General features: G+C 54.6%; 2 protein-coding genes across 5 annotated transcripts; both read left to right on the plus strand.

The window, feature by feature from the left end:
• Positions 1–1,940: 1,940 nt before the first annotated feature.
• LOC134504860 (vacuolar protein sorting-associated protein 33B-like) lies at positions 1,941–13,729 on the plus strand. 4 transcript variants are annotated; one of them, XM_063314281.1, is made up of 25 exons: positions 1,975–2,110; positions 2,189–2,244; positions 2,328–2,423; positions 3,079–3,159; positions 3,243–3,304; positions 3,383–3,432; positions 3,547–3,614; positions 5,826–5,871; positions 6,076–6,170; positions 7,017–7,121; positions 7,519–7,615; positions 8,201–8,278; positions 8,459–8,532; positions 8,684–8,770; positions 8,855–8,945; positions 9,260–9,334; positions 10,679–10,743; positions 10,848–10,902; positions 10,991–11,037; positions 11,220–11,352; positions 11,440–11,513; positions 11,584–11,685; positions 11,799–11,871; positions 12,534–12,644; positions 13,156–13,729. In XM_063314281.1, the coding sequence occupies exons 1-25, from the start codon at positions 1,996–1,998 to the stop codon at positions 13,233–13,235; spliced, it is 2,016 nt and encodes a 671-aa protein (XP_063170351.1). In that variant the 5' UTR covers positions 1,975–1,995; the 3' UTR covers positions 13,236–13,729. The 4 variants fall into 4 exon arrangements, 3 of the variants coding, with proteins under 3 accessions (XP_063170353.1, XP_063170351.1, XP_063170352.1); XM_063314282.1 differs by lacking the exons at positions 1,975–2,110; positions 2,189–2,244; positions 2,328–2,423 and adding an exon at positions 2,889–3,003; XR_010068687.1 differs by lacking the exons at positions 3,547–3,614; positions 5,826–5,871; positions 6,076–6,170; ... (14 more) ...; positions 12,534–12,644; positions 13,156–13,729 and having other exon boundaries at positions 1,952–2,110; positions 2,328–2,568.
• Positions 13,730–14,569: 840 nt separating this feature from the next.
• PRC1 (protein regulator of cytokinesis 1) lies at positions 14,570–21,720 on the plus strand. Its single transcript, XM_063314157.1, has 14 exons — positions 14,570–14,660; positions 14,767–14,899; positions 14,997–15,119; positions 15,199–15,432; positions 15,525–15,695; positions 15,782–15,931; positions 16,145–16,292; positions 16,377–16,513; positions 16,598–16,693; positions 16,764–16,910; positions 18,746–18,856; positions 19,572–19,673; positions 20,759–20,938; positions 21,418–21,720. The coding sequence occupies exons 1-14, from the start codon at positions 14,650–14,652 to the stop codon at positions 21,490–21,492; spliced, it is 1,818 nt and encodes a 605-aa protein (XP_063170227.1). The 5' UTR covers positions 14,570–14,649; the 3' UTR covers positions 21,493–21,720.
• The last annotated feature ends 124 nt before the right edge of the window (positions 21,721–21,844 follow it).

Genomic DNA, 21,844 nt, shown 5'->3' on the forward strand with positions numbered 1-21,844 from the left:
AGTTGTAGGTGGGACCCCACAAGCAGAAACCTGGAGCTCAAAGGGAGCACAGGAGGGCCAGAACCAAGGTTAGGTACTGGCAGAAGAATTGCTGGGTCAATGAGGAGGAAAAGGGCAGCTGTTGTGGATTGCCAAGGCTCGCTCAACTGAACTAAACGGGATGGGGCACGGATAGGAAATGGAACGTGGGTATAATCACCAAGACAATGTCCAGGCAAGTGGTTAATAGCTGGAGAAAAAGTCAGAAATTCTCACAAGGGGAGTTGAAAGCAACAAGATGCGCTTGGGGTGGGAGCTCAGGAGTAAAGGGGGGGCACTGCTAGGGGAGGAAGGCAGGAGGGGGGAGGAGAGGAATTCCCACGTTACTTCACTCTTTTCCCAGGAGGGGCTGCACTCAAACTGCCAGGAGGGGAAGGAGCAGTGGTGCAAGGTAAGGGAAGGGGCGGTTGGGGGGCACCTGGCTGCCGCAGTTAAGTTTTCAGGACCTGAATCTGGAAGGAGCTTGAGGACGCCACCCGGGCACCCCATTCCGTGAGCCTCGGGCAGTCCGGAGGACGCCAGGGAGTTGGAGAAAGGCAGAGGCTCCCAGCTCCAGGAAGAGGACCAGCTCGCTCCAGACAAGTTCGTGGGTTCGGGAGCATTCAGAGAACGCCTTGCTTGGCAAGAGGCAGCGTGGGTTTATCAAGAATAAAGCACGCCAAGCAGAACAATTGGCCGTTTCAATCTGCCAGCACAGTCCGTCGTGACCTCGGCAAAAGCGTTCCGCAAAATCTCCCATGAGGATTTAACAGGGAAGCCAGCAAACACAGGATGCTGGACCGTGCTGTCGGTGGGCGGACACAGCCGGCTGACCAACGGTGCCCAGGGAGGGCGCATCAGCGGCTCTGCATCAAGCCACAAGGAAGTCTTGGGTGGTGGACTGCAGAGGCCACGCTCTAGGCCCGGTGCTGTTGATAAGCGACTTGGTGAAAATATACAAATTCGCAAATGACACAGAGATGGGAGGGTAGGAGGCATCTGGCAGGATAGTGTCAAATTCAGGAGAATCTTATAAGCTGGAGCAACAGACAGAAAGCAGTAATATGGATTAGCTGATTTGTGTCCCAACATAAAAGGAATTACAATGGCAAATGCACGGAGAAGACCAAATGGCATCTGTTTCTCCTTTGCAAGCCACAGCTATCTTCCACGCTCACTTTGATGGGCTTAGGCAGTTTGAGAGGCAGTTTGGTGGCCTAGAAACAAGGAGATGGAGAATTCTGGGCGAAAGAGCCGGCTGGGTGTCTGGATTACCTACTCTCAGTCCAGCCCACCTCAAAGGGTTGTTGGGAACAGGAAAATTATTTTATATCCTGCCTTTTTATATATAATTCATGGCGGCAAACTTACCTAATATTCCTGCCCCCTATTTTCCCAACAGCCCTGTGAGGTGGATTGGGCTGAGAGCGGGACTGGCCAACAGCTGATGTGATGCAGCTGAAACAAAAAAAGCAAATGCAGTCCTAGGTTGCAGCAGTACGCAGAGCACAGTACACTGTACTTGTTTCTCTCTCTGCTGCAGCGTTCGAAGACACCTAGAACGTTGTTTCTGGACGCCCGAGGGAGAAAGAACCGTGACAAATTGGAGCTGCCCAATTTTAAAACCACGCTCATCTTCTCCCTTGCATGCTTAGCATGCGCTCTGAATAAAGAGTATTTTGTTTCCCTTGCTGGCCAGTCTGTCTTCCCGCCGGCGCAGGGTTTCGCGGGGGTCGGGGGGACGTTCAGGGGCCCCCAAGGACGCTCCGCGGCCTGACGCGCTCCGCTGGCCCGCGAGGCCGAGGGTGCCCTTCTGAGCAGGAGGCCCGAGGGCAGGGTCGCTGGGCGCGCCCCCGGGAGACGGAGGAGAGGCGAGGGGGAGGGGCGGGGGCTGGGCGGGACGACCTCCGACCCTGCCCGGCTCTCCCCTTCCGGATTTCCGGTGCCGCGGCGCTTCTCCCGGCGGGCCCCGAGGCCATGAACGGCTGCGAGGCGGCGCGGCTGTTAGACGCCGTCGACTTCGCGGCCCGGAAGCACGCGGCGCAGCGGCGCAAAGACCCGGAGGGCACGCCGTACATCAACCACCCCATCGGTGAGGCGCGGGCAGGGGCGCGGGCGCGGGCGCGGGCCGAGGGAGGGTAACCGCTCGCCTTCCGCGCTGTCCCCCCAGGCGTGGCCCAGATCCTGGCGCAGGAGGCCGGCGTGACGGACGTGGCGGTGCTGCAGGTGAGCCTGGCTCCCCGGAGGCCGGGGCGGGAGGGCGGCCGGGGTTCCCGCCGGACTAAGCCTGCCCGCCCGCCCGCTGCCAGGCCGCGCTGCTGCACGACACGGTGGAGGACACGGACGCCACCTTCGCGGAGATCGAGCAGCGCTTCGGGGAGGAGGTGCGGCGCATCGTGGAGCAGGTGACGGACGACAAGGCGCTGCCCCGGGCGGAGCGGAAGCGCCTCCAGGTCGAGCGCGCGGCGGGCCTCAGCCCGGCCGCCAAGCTGGTGGCGCTGGCCGACAAGCTCTACAACCTGCGCGACCTGGCCCGGTGCGCGCCGACAGGTGGGGGCCGGGGCGGGCCGGGGCCGGGGCGGGCCGGGGCCTGGGGCGCCCCCGCTGACGGGGCCTCTCCCGGCAGGCTGGCCCGAGCAGCGCGTGCAGGAGTACTTCGAGTGGGCGTCGCGCGTGGCCAGGGGGCTGCGCGGGACGAGCCCGGCGCTGGAGGAGGAGCTGCGGCTGCTGCTGGCCGGGAGAGGCATCGACCAATAGCCCGCCCGGGCGGGGCTGCGCCGCGCGTCCTCGGCCTGTCGGAGGGCTGGCCAGCCGCCCGCGCGCCTGCGGAGGAGCTGCGGAAAGAGCCGGGCAAGAAGCCGCGCACTTCCGGGAGGGCCTCGGCTGGGGTCCGGCGCCATGGCCGCCCGAGACGCGTCGGACCTGCCCGACTTCGGCCTCCTGAAGCGCCTGGCGCGAGACCAGCTGGTCTACCTCCTCGAGCAGGTGGGGCGCGGGAGCGGGGGGGGGGTGGGTGGGTTGGCCGGCCGGCCGGGCTGACCGCGGCTCTCCGTCCTGCAGCTGCCCGGAAAGAAGGACCTCTTCCTGGAGGCCGACCTGATGAGCCCGCTTGACCGCATAGCCAACGTCTCCATCCTGAAGGTGCCCGGCGGGAGGCCAGGGGAGTGGGCAGGGGTTGGGGAGGGGGCGCCCGGCTGTCTGACCGGGTCTGTCTCTCCGCGCAGCAGCACGACGTGGACAAGCTCTACAAGCTGGAGAAGAAGCCGGCACGCAGCTCCAGCGACCAGTGAGTGGACGGGATGGGGGCGCACCCCCCCTGCCCAGCCCGACCCTCCCTGACTGCGGCCTGCCCTTCCCCCCCCAGGTTGTGCTTCCTGCTCCGTCCGCGCCTTGAGAGCGTTAGGCTGGTGGCGGGTGAGTGACCAGGGACGCCTCCTTGCCGGGTGGGTGGGTGGGCAGCCCCAGGGCGGCGAGGGGTCTCATGAACCCTGGGCCATCACTGTGTGGCTGACTCGGCTCTCCTTGCAGAGCTGGTCAACGCTGACAAGGCAGCAGGTCGGGTGCGCAAGTACAAGATTATCTTCAGCCCCCAGAAGGTGAGGCTCGGGGAGGGGGGGCAGAGGGGTTTCTGGGCTCCAGCTTGCTTGCTTGGTAAGCCTGGGCCACTGGTGCGTGAAAGCACCTCACCAGAGAGGGGCCCAGGCCTTAAGTCACCATCAGCGTGTCTCTACCCCCAACCCAATCTGGCAAGGTAGTACTTCAAATTAGAGCATTGACTATTTGGAAGTAGCTTTGAAAGAGATGCGAAATCATTGCCCTTTTATACTTGGAAAAAGTTCTCTCCACCACCTCCAATTGTCATGGTGGAGAGATTTTTGAGCCTGGAGTGTTTTGTCCTGCCATTCTACCCCCACCCCGTGCCCCAAGTCCTATTTGTCAGTTCTGTTTGGGATTCCAGTGGTCCTAGGGAAGGGGCTTCTTTGAGGTTGGCTGTGCATGTGACAGTTTCAGGCAGGCCATTGCGATGCTCAGGAAAGGCAGGGTATCTTTTTTTCTCTATCTCTGTTGCCTTAAATGCTATCCCATCAGTGCCCCAAATTTAGAAAAAACACTAGCAGAGATTTCTGGAACGGTCTTCAGGCTAAGGCCCTGTGCGACAGTGGCCAGAAATGCGTGGGGCTGTTTAACAGCAAATACATGTTGTGTTGCTATCCGAAAGTGCTGGCACGGAGCCTGTTCTGCACAAGACGTTTCCCAATTTTGTGTTGTACCTGGTCCCTTCCAAAAATTTATTTTATTGCTGGTTAGTAAGTCATCAACGGTATATATATGCGCAAAGATTTATCACATTTTTTTCTATTTTTTGTTACATAAGTGGGATTGATGTATTAATTTTATAAAGCATATTGTGTATACTAGAGGATTATTACATTGCTCCTCAGTACTTTCAGGGAACAAACTAAGTATACAGAAAACAGTGTATTTTCAGAGGAAATTAGAACCTTTCAAAACTAAACAATTGATGAAAGCTTATAACGCGTAACAACAAAAGCAGCAGCAGCAAACATAAATTGTTTAAAATATTTTTAAAGATCTGGGTAAATTAAAACATATTTGCCAGGAAGCAAAGACTCCACTGCTCTGTCTCAGAGGGGAGGACAGTCTGGGGCTATGTGGGGTGTCTGCTCCAGGGGCACAGGGAGGAGTATAGAGGAAGAAGGGGTCCTTCACATGCTTTAATGATATGTGAGAATGACCTTGTGAGGCCTGGCAAAGAGATGCTGCCTAGGGAATGGTCAGACAAGAGGGACATAGCCCAGAGCTGCATAGTGGGCAGAGCAAGAGGCTCAGAAGAGACCTTCCCTGAGCTGTCGGATTGTAAAGGACACCAGGGGGGTGGGGGTGGGAATTGTGCTTTCAGACTTGAGAGATTCTGTTAAGATCCTATTTACTTTATAATAAAGTAGAATCAGCTGATCTGGCCATGTTTTCTATCTAGTCTATGCAGTAAGGCTGACATCAATCTTGCCCTTGTCTCTTGCTCCGCCCACTGTCCAGCTGTGGGCTATGCTCCCTCTTATCTGACCGTTTCCTAGGCAGCATCTCTTTTCCAGGTCTCCCAAGGTCATTCCCACATACCATCATAGATGCTGAGGTCTGAAGCCATGAAGGCTTTGTCAATTCATACCAGCACTTTGAATTGGGAACAGAATCAAACTGGGAGCCACTGAGCATCATGTAAAATGGGTATAATGTTGCCGTGTTCCTTTGTGCCCAGGACTTTTCTAGCCATACAGTGAACCAGCTGAAGCACTCCGACCATTTCCAAGGGCAGCCCCACGTACAGTCCTTGCAGTTGCTTGCCCTGCATTATTGAGCCTCAGCTGGTAAAAGGAGGCTTGGGCCGCAGAGGGCCCCTGGGCTTCTGATGACAGAAAAAGATTAAGACCACTCTCAAGGTACTCAAGGCTTCCAGGAAAGGAGAGGCGGAGCATCATTGATCTGGGCAGCTAAAGCATCTGCCAACCACATCCCTGCCTCGTCTGGGCTGGGCTTCCATTTACTGGCCTTTATTCATTGTGTGAGTCTCCACCGGCCCCGGTCTAGACTTCCTGGCCTCATGTGATGAAAGGGTAACGTAGAGCTGTGTGTCATCACCATGCCGATGGCCCTTTTCTCCCACGGGTTCTTGTGAAGCAGCACATTTTAGCGTGAATTGTACCTCTTGGAACATCTTGTTTCCTGGGGCGAGGTTTCAGAATGTGGCGTTTTCAAGGTTGCCTGAAGCTGGCTGTCTTCTCCCACAGTTCTACATGTGTGAGCTGGTGTTGGAGGAAGAAGGGATTTATGGTGGTAAGTCTCAGGAACCAGGTCCAGTGCAGCACAGCTGGATGCCTCTGCTCGGTCCGAAAGTAAGAGCAGGAAGAAGGGCTTGAAAGTAGATGGGCGGCGGTGATTCCCCTGGTCTACCCCCTCTAGACTCAGACCTCTGGCCATTTGCTCAGGTTGCGAAAGACAACAAGAGTAGGCATCCAAGCACTGTTTCCGCCTCTCCAGATGTGACCTGGGATGAGTGGTCCTTCTCGCTTCTCCCTGTGGATGATGACATCATCAGCATGGAGCTGCCCGAGTTCTTCCGTGATTATTTTCTGGTCAGTAGTACATTCTGTAAGGCCCGTTTTCTCACTATGCTGGCTTAGATGCGTGTCTTGGCCAGAGGGCTGTGGTTGTCTGCTGCCTCTCCAGTAGCTCAGACGCTGCATCTTGCTCTGGCTTTGGGGAGATGCAGCTCCTTGAGAGAGCCAGTTTGGTGTCGTGGTTAAGGCACTGGGCTAGCAACTAGCAGACCCTTGAGGTCCAAGTCCTGCCTGAGGCATGAAGCCAGCTGGGTGACTTCGGGTCAGTCATTTTCTCTCAGCCGTAGGAAAAAGATGTAAAGGGCAAACCGATTCTGAAACCTTGCCAAAAAACTCTGGGTACTTGTCCAAGGAGTTGCCAGGAGTCAGCACTGACTCAAAAACACACAGGCACAAAAAAACCCACCTTAAGGACTTGAAGATGACCTTTAAAAAACCCCAGAATTTTACAGGTATCAAAGCAGCAGCGTATAATCTCAATAAAAGTATTATGTGTTACATCGCATTCCACATTCATATAAAAACATTATAAGCATTACATGTTTGTATAAGGAGATCTTTGTGACAAAACTAAGCCATGTCTAATTATAAACGTGCTAATTAATAACTTGACAGCACAGTCTTTGCAGATACCTGTGATAGGATGACTGGGCTCCAGTTGTGGGTCTTGATTAGTGTTCAACTACACGTTTGATAAGCTGTTAATTTGATTTCTGTTTTGAGTGCTAGTTGAGTGCACAAATGCTGTTTGCATTTCCGAAAGTTAAATTTGCATCCGCAACCAAGAGATTTCTGTGTTTCTGAGGGAGTCAGCTGTTCTCTGCCTGATGCCCAGGTGGTCACATTCTGTTGCTTCTGCAGGAAGGGGACCAGCGGTGGATCAGCACAGTGGCCCAGGCTTTGCAGCTGATGAACTCTCTTTTTGGCCCATTCGCCAAGACATATGGAATTGGACGGTGTGCTAAGGTGTGGCCTGGTCAGCCCAGGCGGGTGGACTGGCTTGTAGAGAACGTGCTCCAGAGAAGGAGATGCCCTGTGGAAGGCTCCCTTGAGCCTGTTGTTGGCTGGGCCATGTTCAGGCTGAAAGCAGAAAGAAGGGGTGTCCCACTCCTCCTTTTGGGTCTATCCACTAAAACACTTCCCAGAATAAATGCAGCCCTTATACAAAAGGGTTTCTTCCTTCCAAGCTACCAAAAGCCTTTCTGAAAGCTTTTCTCCACGTTGGTAAGATTTTGGCACTCTGTTGACATAAAGCAGGACCCTGTCACTGGGAGTGATCTTGCAAGGGACTCCTGCCTTTTATGTGGTATCCCTAGGGGTCCTGCCAAAGACAATGGATGGGTAAGGGGTGCCTTTCTCCTAGATGGTCCACGAGCTTTGGCGTGAAATAGTGGAAGAGAGCGAGGTTGACAGCATGAGCCGGAAGCCAGAGATTGGCCACATCTTTCTCATAGACAGAGGTGGGGTCTGATGGGGGGCTTTGCTTGGCCTGTGGGAAAGGGGGGAGGGACTGGGTGTCTGTCCTTGAGCCTCGAGGCCTGCCTGGATTTCAGTGGGAAGTCCTGCTTAGCCTTTGGGTGTAGTAGCTGTGTGGCAGCTTACCATGAGCGTGGAAGGCATATTTTGGAAGTCAACGAGAGAGACGTGTTTCTCTGAAATACTAGTTTGTCCCACAGACTTTTGATTTTTGACTTCATGTGTCCTGGAAACTGTCAGCAACCTAAGCAATTGCCAAGAGGGAGAGGGCTCCAATGCCACAGTGATTTCAGAGAGAGACAACTGTTTGTGCCTCATTTTAAGCAAATGATTTATTAATGAGCTTGAAATTGGTGGATAAAAGTGGGGAAATAGTCTGCTCAATCCTGGGAGCTTCCTGTGTCTGCACCAAGTGGCAGCTCCTCTCTGGCTTCAGACAGTTGTTCTTCCATCCTGCCTGTGGAAGCTGTTTTCGACTTCTTGGCTGGGGGTCTTCTCTGTTACGAGACTATAGCCCATCCAGAGGTGCCTCTTGGGCCTCAAGGGGTGTCCTATCTGTCTCTCTTCAGATGTGGATTATGTCACGGCCCTTTGCTCTCAAGTAGTCTACGAAGGCCTGGTGGATGATACCTTCCGCATAAAATGTGGTGAGTGTTTCCCTGCTCCTGAGCCTCTGATATTGCCATCCGACCTGCCACTTTCTGAGGGCTGGATTGTAGGCATTGAGAGGTTGCCAGCATCCAAGATAATTACTGGGCAACTAGCAAGAGGCCCCCTATAAGCTAGGTGCCATGGGGCAAATGACTTGAGGAACCCATTTTCTGCAGGAAGTGTGGATTTTGGTCCAGATGTTACCTCCTCTGACCGAAGCATTAAAGTCCTGCTGAATTCCCAGGACAAGGTAAGCTTTTCTCTGTTCTGGGACATAAGATGGTTTGAGGGATTTTGAGAGTAGAAGTGTGGTGGTGGTGGTGGTGGTTGGGAGAGTGGCAAGTGGTCCCTCTTGGCTTCAGTGGTCCGGCTTCTATAAGGCTGCCTGCATCTTTCTGCAGGTATTCAGCAAAATCCGCGATGAGCACTTTTCCAATGTCTTTGGTCTCCTGAGTCAGAAGGCACGGAACCTGCAGGCCCAGTATGATGTAAGTGGCTAGGATGGGGCGATAATGGCAACAAGGGAACTGATTCTGGCTTGCCCAGTCTGTTGGAAACGTCTCCTCTTTCAGCGACGGCGTGGGATGGATATTAAGCAGATGAAGAATTTTGTCTCCCAGGAACTAAAGGGCTTGAAGCAGGAACATCGTCTGCTGAGCCTCCGTAAGTTCTCCCAGTCAGGGCGTCGTGTCACTGGCAGATGAATCTCAGTAACAAAGCCTCCCCGGATCCTCTCTGCAGGCATGGCGCACTGCCCTGTCACAGCAGATGTGGCCAGCAAAGCCTTCACAGCCGTTCTGCAGGACCGCTCTGTGGCCTTGTCCCCCAGCAGGCGGGCTTTCAGCTGCCTTCAGTTGTTAAGACGTGTTGCTGGAGGAGTCACAGTAGCTTTAGGTGTGTCCCAGAAGGAAACAGGCCCCAAGTGAAAAAGATTTATTTTTCCCTTCCTGGTTTGACCAGCTTCCTCATATGTGCAGATATTGGGGCCTGTGAGTCCATCATGAAGAAAAAAACCAGACAAGATTTCCAGGAACTGTTGAAGACGGAACATGGTAAGAAAGCGCGTACAGAGTGAACAGGTTACAGAGTTGGAGATTGGTTGCTGAATGTGACGAGGGCATCAAATGATGGAAATACGCTCCTGAGAATCAGTGGGAGGCTTAGCAAGTGGCTCAGCCATGGGCAGGGAGCAGGAAGAGGATGCACATTGCCCTCTTGGCTCTTCAAGGTATTTATGGATAAACGTATAAGGAAGTCTTGTGGCAGTGTCAGGTGTATTGGTTGTGGACGTGAACATTCGTGTACTTTTGTATGCAGACGGCACTGTGTTGCTGACTGAAAAATGGGATTTACAGTGATGATTAAAAGAATGTACAAAGTAACAAGCATGGAAACAAAAACTAATGAACCAGAGACCGAGGTAGTTATGTGTGATGGGGAAATGGAATGAATAATTGCAGGATACATAGATGGTAAACACCAGAGCAAGGAGATGAATCTTTGTACTTTGGAGGAACATGTACAGATGAGGGGAAATGGATGAAGAAATTTTAGGACATGCAAATGCTGGCATAAAGGTAGTGGATAGGATGTGGCCTGTTGCACAGAATAAACTTTTGTTGAAAGAAATGAAAGCACCTAAAAAGGGCAGAAGAAGGTGCTGCTTCCAACTTTCCTATGTCAAAGCGATTGCCGGGAATGTGAGGAGAAACATAGAAGTAACTTGAACGGGTGAGTGGCAAAGCAGGAAGCGATGGGGTCAAGAATGACTGTGGACCAACTACCAAGGCATTTAAAAATGTGTTGAGGTGGTCTGGTCACACAGAGGAAATGAGTTACGGTCAAGCTGCAAAAGAAATACACGAAGGAAGGTATGGAGCAGGGTGAGCATGGCTGCAAGGAGAGAAACACACGGAGAGCCACATCAGACAGTTTTGGTATAAAGGGCTTAGTCAATGCTTACTTTAATGCCTTTAATTGCCTTGGCTCACTGTCTGGGCTTTGCATGACATTGCATCCCCCAAAAGGCGTAGCGAGGCTGGCATCGGCATGAGCGTTGAGTGCTGATCTTGGAAGTCTCCATGTGGAAGGCAGAGGAGCACCGCGGGGGAAGGGGTGCCCCTCCCGCCAGCCCCAGGCACGGGCCCAATTCTGGGAGGTCCTCGGCTTCAGGGTCACCCTGGGCTGCTCCTGGGAGGTGGCTTGTGGGCTTTGGCTGCTTCCTTTCTGGCAACTGGAGGGAACTTCCTGGGGAGGGTGGGCGCTGGGAGACGGAGGCCCCCGGGGGCCCTGGGCAAGCCCAGAAGGCGAGAGCGCTTGGGCTCCCAGCTGTTCCAGTCCCTGGAGTTGAGGCCGGGGCCAGCTTTGCTCTCATCTCCCCCTGCTTTCCCTGGCAGCCCTTCTGGAAGGGTTTGAAGTCCGGGAGAGCATCAGCTTCATTGAGGAGCACATCGACCGGCAGGTGAGAGGATGGCGGAACACGCGAGGATGGGGAAGCGGCTCGAGCTGGGGTGGGGGAATGGCTGTCCACCGACGTGCTTTCCCCCGCACTCCTTCCCATCACAGGTCGCCCCAGTCGAGAGCCTCAGGATGCTTTGCCTGCTGTCAGTCACAGAGAACGGTGGGTTCTTGCTCCGGGGGAGGGAGGTCGGGGAGCGTGCAGGCCTTGCTGTGGACCTTGACCTCTGTGCCTCCCCCTGCTTCCCCAGGCCTTGCGTCCAAGGACTACCGCTCCTTGAAGACCCAGTACCTGCAGGTGAGGCTGGAGGATCAGCCCTTCCCCGGGGGGGCAGAGGGACCAGAGTCAGTTCCTGGGGTGTGCAGGCTGCCCCCCCCCCCAGGGTACCTCTGACTTTCGCCAGTTTCTGCATTGCCAGAAAGGGCCAGTTTCTGCACTGGCCCCTTCTGCTGCGATGCCTGACTCCTGCCTCCTGGCAGAGTTACGGACCAGAGCACCTGCTGACCTTCCACAACCTGAAGCATTTGGGGCTGTTGACGGAGCAAGTGTCCGGTGAAACTCTGACAGCTGTGGAGAACAAAGTCAGCAAGCTGGTGACCGACCGAGCTGCAGGTACAGGGCGTGGGGCTCCGTCATGCTTCCGCTCAGATGGGCATCTTTCGGTCCACACGAGCCTCTCCATCTCCTCCTTCTCCCCAGAGAAGCTCTCGGATGCCTTCAGCTCACTGGCCAGGAAGAACAATTTCCGAGCTGTAAGCAAGAAACTGGGCTTGGTGAGTTAAGATTCACTTAAGGGAGCGGGGGGCAGAGGCCTACAGTCCTGACCACCTCGTTCCCTTGCAGATCCCACGTGGGGCCGGAGAGTATGACCTGAAAGTGCCCCAGGACATGGCCTATGTGTTCAGCGGTGCCTACGTCCCCCTCAGCTGCAAGATAATGGAACAGGTGCCTCAAAGGGCCCTCAATCTGCTGGGAACGGGAGTGTTCCAGGGGGCTCCTTTCCTCCCCCCACCCCCACCCCCTGGCAGCACTGGCCTGACCACTTCCTCCTGTCTCAGGTGCTGGAGCGCAAGGGCTGGCTAGGCCTGGAAGAGGTGGCGAGGCTGCTTGGGGGCCATGAGTTCGTCACAGGCAAGTGGGCCAGCTGGGCCGCTGCACCTTCGCTTTAGGGCACCTGTGTGGGCGGCTCCTGTGCCCAAGGTCCGGGCACCCCAGTCCCAGCCACGTTGCTCCCCTCAGCAAGGAGCACGTTGCGCATTCGCTCTGGCAGTTGGGTGGGGATTTTGTTACGAGTAAAAGTATTTGCATCTGTCCCTTAAGAAAGGTTCATGGTGGTTACTAAATCTCACTAAAATGTTTAAAAGGAAGAAATGTAATTAGCAACAGGATTAGGAGAGTCAGGAGAGCTGCTAGGGTCTCTGTGATCCTGACAATTTCAATTCCCCCTGGGAGGCCATGATATGAAGGAACCGTTATGGCTGTGCTGCGACGGGATCTCAGCTGATCCAGAAAAAGCTAAGCAGGGTCAGACTTGATTAGGACGTGGAAGGGAGACCACCAGAGATCCCAGCTACTGGACTGAAGTCTTGATCAGTCGCTCAATCCCAGCAGGCATCCATGGTGAAGCTCTTCCCTTCCGCTGCCCAAAGCATGTAGAGGCATGGCAGTGAACTCTCCAGGAGGCTTTGTTGTTACATCCCTGCACAGCATTTTCTAGCGTTCTGCTTTGGTGGTGTGAGCATGCACCTTCCAGCTGATGTGGAGACATGGATTCAAGTCTGTTCTCCTTGCAGCTGCAGAAGAACCTCGGGCATCAGCCTCCCAGCAAGTCATCCTGGCAGTCTTCCTAGGGGGCTGCACCTTCTCTGAGATCTCTGCTCTCCGCTTCCTCGGCAGAGAAAGAGGTATGAGCTGCACCTGAACTGGGGCGATCGCTGGCAGGCCTCCAGGGTGCTTCATCCAGAGCCCCTGCGCTGGGGAAAGTGGGCTTGCAGATTGGTTTGAGGTGAGGGCCCTGTTTCTAGCAAAATCAAGAGAAAAAGCAAGCTTTTTTGCAGCTGGTTTCCCCTCACTGTCCGGTGAAGTGAGTGAAAAGCTGGTGGGTGGTGGCTTCCTGACAGACCTATTTTGGGGCTGAGACTGGAGACTCTTGGATTTCTATCTTGCTCGACCTTCAGGAGGCTGAGGGGGTGTAGATGGCCCTCCCTCTTTCAGTCGTGTGAGATACGTTGGGCTAACAGTGGACCTGGACCTGGGTCTCAGCATCATCCCCATCGCCACCCCTCTGGCTCCTGGGGCAGTTCTTGGCCTGCCAGGTCTCTGGACCAACCAGGGTGTGGGGAGGCGGGGAGGCCTTTGGTTCTCAGCAGGTTCACACCGTTCGTGTTTGCCTCCCCTGCTTCCCCCCGCCTCCAGGGCTCCGGTTCATAATCCTGACAACAGCCATCACCAATAGTGCTCGCCTGCTGGAGTCCACCATGGAGATCAGGATGTGACCGCCTCCGAGGCAAACCAGAGGCGATGGGATGCTCGAAAGGGCCTCGGGGCCTGCCCCGCCAGGGAGAGTCAGTGTTCCCACCAGCTGGAGGATCACTGTCTTTTACCATCCGGGGAGCAAGAAGAGCCTGGGAGACAGCCCCTTCCCCTTCTGGCCTTTCGCTGCGGGCCGCTGGGATCTCTCTGCTTTGAACTTCGGAAATGGGGGCTCCCCTTCGGAGGGGAAGCGTCTGGTGAGGCAGAGAAGGGTGTAGCAGCAGAAGAAAACTGGGACTTCATTTAGTGAAAGGAAGAAAGCCCAGGATGTCAGACAGCTCACCCAAGAAGAGGAGATGAAGGAAAAACCCTCCATAAATATAAAGAAACCCTACACAGGGCCTGTTGCCCCATCTTTTCAGCCTCCGGCTATCCTGGAAACTTCTCCTGCAATAAATGGTCTGCATATAAGGCACCTATGCATCCTTGCCAGAAACCACATTCCAAAAGGGACAGGGACAGGACAAAACGATAGATCAATTGAAGTAATTGCTTCTGATTAAAACTAATTGCCTGTCATGCAAGGTATCCTGTTTGAGTTAATTGATCCCTGGGTGTACTCTCCCCACTCCCTGAGTCCCCTACCCAGAAACATGCAGGTTCCTTTCCCTTCTGGCAGAAGCCAAGCCAAGCAGGATGGAATTGGAGGGGGGGCTGGGTGGGTAGGTGGGGCAGCAAGACGAACCTGGATGGAGAGAATTGGGAAGGAAAGGACTGAGTGCGTTCCATAGAGGTCAGCAGCCAAGACTCAAAGGCAAGTCCAGTAACACGCGCGGTCCTAACGGGGGCGGGTGGGGGGAAGGGAATTAAACGACAAACAGGCCAGCTCCACCGTCTTGAGGGGCAGGACTCTCCCTTTCCACACGAATATTTTAAATGGCAGCAGATCCCAGATTTATTGGCTCAGTAATTATAGTTTAGCCACAGCCCCGGATGGCTAGCATCTAAAAGCAAGAGCTAACCGGACCACGCTATGATGGAGCGAAGGAAGGTTCATGCAAAGGCGATGAAGGCGGGTTGGGGGGCGGCCTGACCCAGCCCTGCGGAGCCGCAGCAGGGCGGGGCCCGTGAGCAGAACGGGGGGGTGCCGGCACCGCCTTCGGGACCCGCCACCCGAGGGCGAAGGGCGGCGCCGCGCCCGGGAATGCAACCTCTGCCCCTCCCGGGTGCCGCTCCTCCAGCAGCTGCGAAAGCCTCCGGGCGCCCGTTGCTGCAGCAATCCCGGGCTCTGCGCGGCGCCCCCATTGGCCGCCGCAGAGCTCCCGCGGGGCGGGGCCTCGGGCGGAGCCAATCGCAGCCTGGCGGGCGTTTGAATCGCCGAGCAGAAACGGTCCCGACGGAGGCGCAGCGGGGCGCGGAGCCGCCTGGCTGGCCGCGATGAGGCGCAGGTGGGGGCGCGGGTGGGGGCGCGGGTGGGGGCGCGGAGCGGCGGGCCGGGCCGGGCCGGGCCGGGCTGGGCTGACGGCCTCCCTCCGTCCTTCCCTCCCTCCGCAGCGACGTCCTGGCCGGCGAGTCGGTGGCCTGCCTGACCCGGGCGCTGGGTCACCTGCGCGGCATCTGGGAGGAGATCGGCATCCCGGAGGAGCAGCGGCTGCAGCGCACGGAGGTGGTCAAGAGGCACGTCAAGGTGAGCGGGCCGGGCCGGGCCGGGCCGAGCGAGTGGCGAGGCGGGCCGGGCCTGGCCGGGGGCTCAAGCGCGCCTCTTCTCTCCCGGCGCCGCGCAGGACCTGCTGGACCGGATGATCGCGGAGGAGGAGAGTCTCCGGGAGCGGCTCCTGAAGAGCATCGCGCTGTGCCGGAGGGAGCTGGCCGCGCTGTGCCAGGAGCTGCAGCTGGCGCCCTTCCAGGTGAGTGAGTCTGCGTTGCCGCTGCCGCCCGGCGCCCCGCCGCCCCGGGCCTTTCTGCTGCCTGCCGTTCTCCTTTCAGGAGGAGGAGGAGGCCACCATCCTGCAGCTGGAGAAGGACCTGCGCACCCGCGTGGAGGTGATGCTGAAGCAGAAGCACGAAAGGCAGCAGGAGCTACGGACGCTGCAGGAGCAGGACCGGGAGCTGGCGGGCCTCCTCGGCCGGGCACACTACAGCGTCAGCAGCGAGCCCGTGCCCAGCCTGGCGGAGCTGGACCGCTTCCGGCGCCACCTGGCAGAGCTGGCAGCTGAGAAGGTCTGACGGCGCACCTGGCTGGCAAGGGGGTGGGCCAGGAAGGGGCGGGCTCGGTCGCCAACCTCTCCTCCCTTTCTCTCCCCTCATGGCAGGAGCAGCAGCAGGCAGAGTTCCTCTGCATGAAGCAGCAGGTCCTCCTCTGTCTGGAGGAGCTGGAGCAGGCCCCCAGCACCGCCTTCGAGCGAGAGGTCGCCTGCCAGGAGGCGGGTGCCTTCCGCCTCTCCCCAGACAACTTGGCTGCGCTGAAGGATCTGCTGCAGCAGGTTGGGAAGCACCTTCCCTGGGCCACCCGCCCTTCTTCCTGGTTCCCCATTTGTCCTTCTGAGGCTGTCCCTGTGCTCTCTCCTAGCTGGAGGGCAGGAGGGCTCAGAAGGAGGCCTTGTGCAAAGAGCTGCGCTCCCGCGTCCTGACACTCTGGGACTGGCTGCAGGTGTCTCCGGAGGAGAGGGAGGCCTTTGCCCCGAACATGGAGGGTTCCAGAGCCGGCATTATGAACGCTGTAAGGCGGCTGGGTCCTCCCCTCGACTGACTCCCTGGGCTGCCTTGTTTGGCATGAGGGCCTGTCCGTTTCAGGGGTCAAGGAGCAGCGGTCTCCTCTGAGTCCCTGCTGGCAGGCTGCCACGTTGCCAACAGACTCTTGGCGGGAGATTGCGTTAAGTGAGCCCCTTCTTCGCGTTTTGCTGCCTTGACTCTGGCCGGCCTCTTCCTTTAGTTGCACCTGGAAGTCGATCGCTTGGAGGAGCTGAAGCGCCAGAACCTCCAGAATGTGGTGGAGGCCATTCGGGTGCAGTTGGCCACCTACTGGGACAGGTGCTTCTTCGGAGAGGAGCAGAGGCGCGCCTTTGGCCCCTACTACCAAGGTGGGTGGGGGGCCTGCGTTGGGGGTGAGCTAGCTTCTCTTCGGGGGGCCCTTCTGCCACCCACCTTACTTTCTTCCTTTGCAGACCACTTCACGGAAGAGTTACTGCAGCAACACGACGATGAGCTCGTGCAGCTGAAGCGTTATTACGAGATGCACCAGGAGCTCTTTGACGCGATCCACAAGTGGGAGAAGAACTGGTGTCTCTTTCAGGAGCTTGAGGTGGTTGCGGGCTGGCTGGGCCCTGTCTTTCTTTCTGCTGCCCCCCTAGGGAACAGGAGACGCTGACCCCCTTCTCCTCGGCAGGAAAAGGCCACGGACCCAGCCCGCTTCACCAACCGAGGAGGACACCTCCTGAAAGAAGAGAAGCTGCGCGCCAAGCTCCAGAAGACCCTTCCCAAGGCAAGTGGCCCAGCCCCACTGCCCTTTGGGCCCCTGGCAGCCTGCCCTGACCTGGCTCCTTTTCTTGCAGCTGGAGGAGGAGCTGAGGGTCCGTGTGGAACTGTGGGAGCACCAGCAAGCACGGGACTTCCTGGTAAACGGGCAGCACTTCATGGAGCACGTGGCTGAGCAGTGGCGCCTCCACCGTCTGGAGAAGGAGAAGGAGCGGCAGGAGCGGGTGAGGGGCAGCCTCGGCTGTCGATGTCTCTTGCCCAGCCACTGCAGTCAGCCCATGGACTGCTGGGTGTGCTCAGGCCCTCTGTGGCGGAAGCAGAGGGGGACCGGGTTTCCCTGCAAAGCGTTGCAGCTGTTGCTTTCACCTACCATCAAAAGAGGCAGTTCTAGGCTTCCTCCAGAAATGCTGGGCTTTGGGGTTTTGTTTGTTTTAATAGTAATTCTGTTAAAGATTATAATTGCGAAAATAAAAACTAATGCAAACTGAAAAAGAATAAAACGTAAAAGGTGCAGAAAAGAAGAAAAAAGAAAAAAAATAGGAAGGGAAATAGAAAAGAAAGAAAAAATAGGTATATAGTAAAGGAAAAGAAATATATGAAGAAGTGACTTCCCCTTTCATCACAAGTATAAAAAATTATAATAACTTATCACCTCTTTAAATACAGCAAATGATCTTTTCTTCCCATATCCCATCTCTTATTTATAAACAAATACATAAAGCCTCATCGTTTCAGTCCTGATGTCAGCAAAAGTCCATTAAGGGTTTTATTTATTTATATTTCAGATTTTATCACTACCCATCTCCCTCAAAAGAGGGACTCCGGGAGTTTCACCAGAGATAACAACATATCCATTTTAACCTTCATCAAATAAACCAACTTTATATTCCTTCCTTTTACTTCTAACAACCTTGACCTTTAGTCCCTTCAAACAAAGTCCTAGAACTTGATTTTTTTTCATTTGTTTCTTTGCCCCTTCTCACCAAATTCTTCAAAGCTTTAACAAGCCTGTCTTGTAAATCCAATATAGGAAAATAATCCAGGTTAGTCTCTCGGTTTATTGTTTGTGTATCCCTTTTAATTATTAAAACATCAGCTGGTTTCTTTTGTATGTCTAGTGTAGCATCTTTTTCCACGTCGTTCTTGTAGCCTGTCATTTGTAAATCCACCTTCAACTCAGTCTCAATCTTGTCACGTAAAACTTGTTCTTCTTCCATAACATCTTTTAGACACAGTCTCTCCATAGAGGCAGATGTCTCTGTTGACACCATTAATATTAACTTCTGGATCCATTTTTCAAAAATATCCTTCAATATGTCCAATGTTAGAATATTTTGCTTCACCCTGTAATTGTAAGTTGAGTTTGAGTGTTCTCCTTTAATTGTAATATTTAGTTCCTTCTAGTTCTTTCTAGTGTCCAATTTTTAAAGTCTTACGTTATCTTAAAAAATGTTCAAAACAAAAGCATTTTTCCACGGGAGGGATTCTTTCGGATAATTAATTCCAAAATCGTATTTCAAATTTATCTGGACCCCTAGTCTGTCTATAACTTTCAAAAATCAAAGTTTACTCACCGGCTCTTCATTCCGCCACGGTTGTTGGCTCTGCTTTTCACGGAGCTGTCTTTAGTCCACCATTTCTTCCCCAGATCCAAAAGATGCTGGGCTTTTGGACACACAAAGCAAGACTCTACCCCAGATTATAAAAGCCTCCCTTCCCCAAGCCTCAACAGAGCCAGTTCCATGGCAAGACCAACTGTTGTGCTGCTGTTAATGTCTGGCAGTGCAGAAGGTGGACTGGGATTCCTTGCAGCCCTTCTGCAGTGTCCTCCTCTCTAGGATTTCCCCAGCTTCTCCCATCTTGCCCTCTGGTGCCTAACCCTAACCCTAAAGTCGCCAAGCAGTTGGTCTGTGTCTTTACTGAATTAAATCTGTTTTTTAAAAAATATTAAGGATTGCTTGAGATCGGTCAGATCAAGATTGGTGGGGTACATCTCAGGCTGTGTCTGAAGAGGCTGCCAACTCCTGCTTAGACCCATCCGTTCCCTTCTGTCTTCCAGCAACTCAAAAAGTCCCGCCAGACGGAGGAGGAGATGCTCTATGGCAGCACCCCCTGCACCCCCAACAAGAGACAGGCTTTGGGCATCACCACACCTGGAAAAGCACGAAAGGTAATGCGGTCACAAAGAAGTCCCACAGCCCTTTATCCCAAAAGTCGGGAATGTATTTTTATCCCATGCATAAAAATATCCCATTTTATTCTTCCTTTCCTCTTTAGTGTCTTTTTCACTCGTGGACTTTTCTCTCCCTACTACCAGCTTTTCTTCCCTATTTCTGCAGCCTTCCCCTCCCCTCCCTAGTTTTCTAAGCTTATCCAAGTAGTAGGTTTTTATTTTTGCTTCCACGGCTGTTTTTCAAGCTGCAGAGCTTTGCCCTGGAAATTCTTGGCCTTTTTTGCTCACCTGAAGACTCCTTGGGTCCAGGACTAACTCATGGTTATTCTGGACAAGGGGGAAAAATTGTGGGCTTGGCGTTACTTGCTAAGTGGCCCAGTTAAAGCTTTGTTTCTAAAAATGTGTTTTTTAAAAAAACAGGGTGGTAGGCTTCTCCAAGACTCGTGCATCCCCAGAGCACATAATCCCTCCCAGTTCTCTGCACAGGCACACCTTTCAGGGTACGATCAAGTGAGTCTCCATGTGTGAGACACCATGAAATTATGTCCTCGGTCAGGTCTCTAATCCATTTTCCGTGCAGCTGAAGGTATTCTAATATAAAGAAATACGATAGATCTGAAAGTAAGCAGGACTTTTCTCCTGGAAAGGAAATGGCCATCTGATTTTCTGCTTTGCATCAGGGACAGCTCTAACACCTGGGCTTCTCTTGCAGCTCAACATTACCACCACAACCCCCAACAGCACTATCCGCTCGGCCCTGCGAGGTTCGGTGTTAAACTCCCCTGGATGCCATCCACCCCTTTCTGGAAGGAAGGTAAATCACTGGCCCAGGGAGGCACGTTCAAATCCCATTCCCAGGTCTGTCAAAAAGCAGGAGGAACTGGCAGAAACTCAGTAGTAGGAATTGGGCAAGTGCAAAAGTGGCGAAGTGTAACCCAGAAGTAGAAAAATTAGAAAGTGAGGGGAGAAATGTAACAGAATACAGTAAACTGCTTAGAAATTGAAGGACAGCGGTAAGAACCATCTCATTTTTTGGAGAGGTTGCCTTCTGTTCACATCAGGAAATGTCTAGTCATGCTCAAGAGTTTCAAGTGAGAGTTCCTCACAGGAATCGGTAGGAGCGTGAGATTGACGAGGGTTGTATCTGCCCCAAAACATCATGGGATGGACTCAGTAGCAAGTGCTTGCACCCTTTTAATTTAATTCTTACTCTGAGGTGGTTAAAAGCCTTTGGCCTCCTTAGCACGAGCCTGGAAAAGCACCAGCAGCGGCGCCTGTTGCCCGGCTCACATGGAACAGGGCAAGCCGAACAGCTTGCGAGGCTCTGTGACCACAGCTGAAGCAGAGGCTTTGGCTTTGCTTGTGTGACCAGCTGGCCGGTGCTATGCAGGCCACAGCGCAGTGGACGTTCAGTGGGAGCCCTGGCCAACGTTAGGCTCTTGGGGCTCGGTAGGGGGCAGCCTGTGTGTGTGGCCTGCTGCCCAAATCCAGCCCTTGGGCAGTTTGGCTGGGGTGCAGGCCTTCTGCAGCTCAAGTGTTCAGAAAGCAAGCAAGATTGCACCGGAGGCTAAAGCAGCATGAGAGCCTGGGTTCCCCTGTGTTTCCCCCTCAGCCGTGCTCAGGTGAGGGCACCAGAGCTTGTGGAGCCAAAATGGTGCCACGCCTGCGCTGAAAGAAGATGCGTGGCAGCTTGCGGAGGCTCAGAAATGCCTTTGGGCCAATAGTTTGAAAAGGGGGGGAAATGGAAATGGCGGCCATCAGCTTAGAAGAGTACAGAAGCTCTACTGTGGTTGGGCACCTTGTCTAGCATGGCCCTTCCTGTGCCCCTTCTGTTAATCTTCTGGCTGCCCTTGCCCAAAGCTCTAACCACCAGTGCAGTTCCCTTCTCTGTGTCCACAGCCCGCCCGGACCCCCAGCTGCGTGGCTGCCAAGCCCACCCCCCACAGCCGGATGGAGCGCAACAAGGAGAACACGTCTCAGCTCAACAGGACAGCTCTGAGCGGTGGGTGTACCCCGACAGTCCCTGCCCAGCGTAATGGCAGCATATACTCTGTTGCCAGCACCTATTCAGAGTTTGCGGTAATTCCCTTCTCCCTCTTCTCTTCCTCTGTCCCCCGTCCCCATTGGCCTCTGAAGCCTGGAAGGAGCCCCCAGGCATCCCCAGAGGGGTGCTCGGCTGCGCTCCATCAGGGCCTCTGGCAGCTCCATCAGTGGGCATGCCAGCAGCTGTTGCCAAAGGGGGGCTGAGGCTCTTGGCCACACTTGCAGCATGAAAGCAAGAGGCCACTGTGTGTAGAAAATGCAAGGCCCCGTGGCTGGAAGCAAGCTTGGGAAGGGTAGGTGGGCAGCCTGCAACTCTTCCCAGCTGTACCCCTAAAGAAAGTCACCCAGGGTCCTTTCTGCAGCTGCTTTCTCTCCCACTGCAAGCCCAAACACAATGTCTGAAGGTTCCCTCAGATTCTGTCAGAATACCCCTCCCTCTGCCCCCTCCAGGGCTCCCTGCTATGGCTCCATCTGTCTGATTCCACATCCTTCAACGAATTTTCCTCTCCCCCCAGCACGGACTTTCAAAGGCTTCCAAATCTGAGCACCAGTACCACGTCCTCAACTCCACGGTTTCCAATCCTGACTGAAGGGAGGCCCATTGCCAGCCACGTGACCCTCTCACGGTCTGGTGTCCTGCAGGAACTGGACCTTCTGGGGGCCCAGTTTGTGCTGCCACTTTTAACTGTTTTTAATTAATTGATTTCACAAAAGTTTTATGTAAAGGGGAATAAAGGTATAGATGCAGCAGTTGTTCTGTGCGCAGGACTGCTGCCTAATTCAGTGGGGGCGGGGAGGGGAAACAGGCAGAGGTTTGCCTCTATCCTTCCTTGGGCAAGCATCCGGGTCCTGCTGTTAAGCAGATGGCATCCTACCATCCTGTGCGCGGGAATGGAAGAAAACATGGGGAGTCCTCTACAATGAGGGTCTTTGGGGAAAGGG

The sequence above is a fragment of the Candoia aspera genome, chromosome 13 (assembly GCF_035149785.1).
Source record: "Candoia aspera isolate rCanAsp1 chromosome 13, rCanAsp1.hap2, whole genome shotgun sequence".
Taxonomy (NCBI): domain Eukaryota; kingdom Metazoa; phylum Chordata; class Lepidosauria; order Squamata; family Boidae; genus Candoia; species Candoia aspera.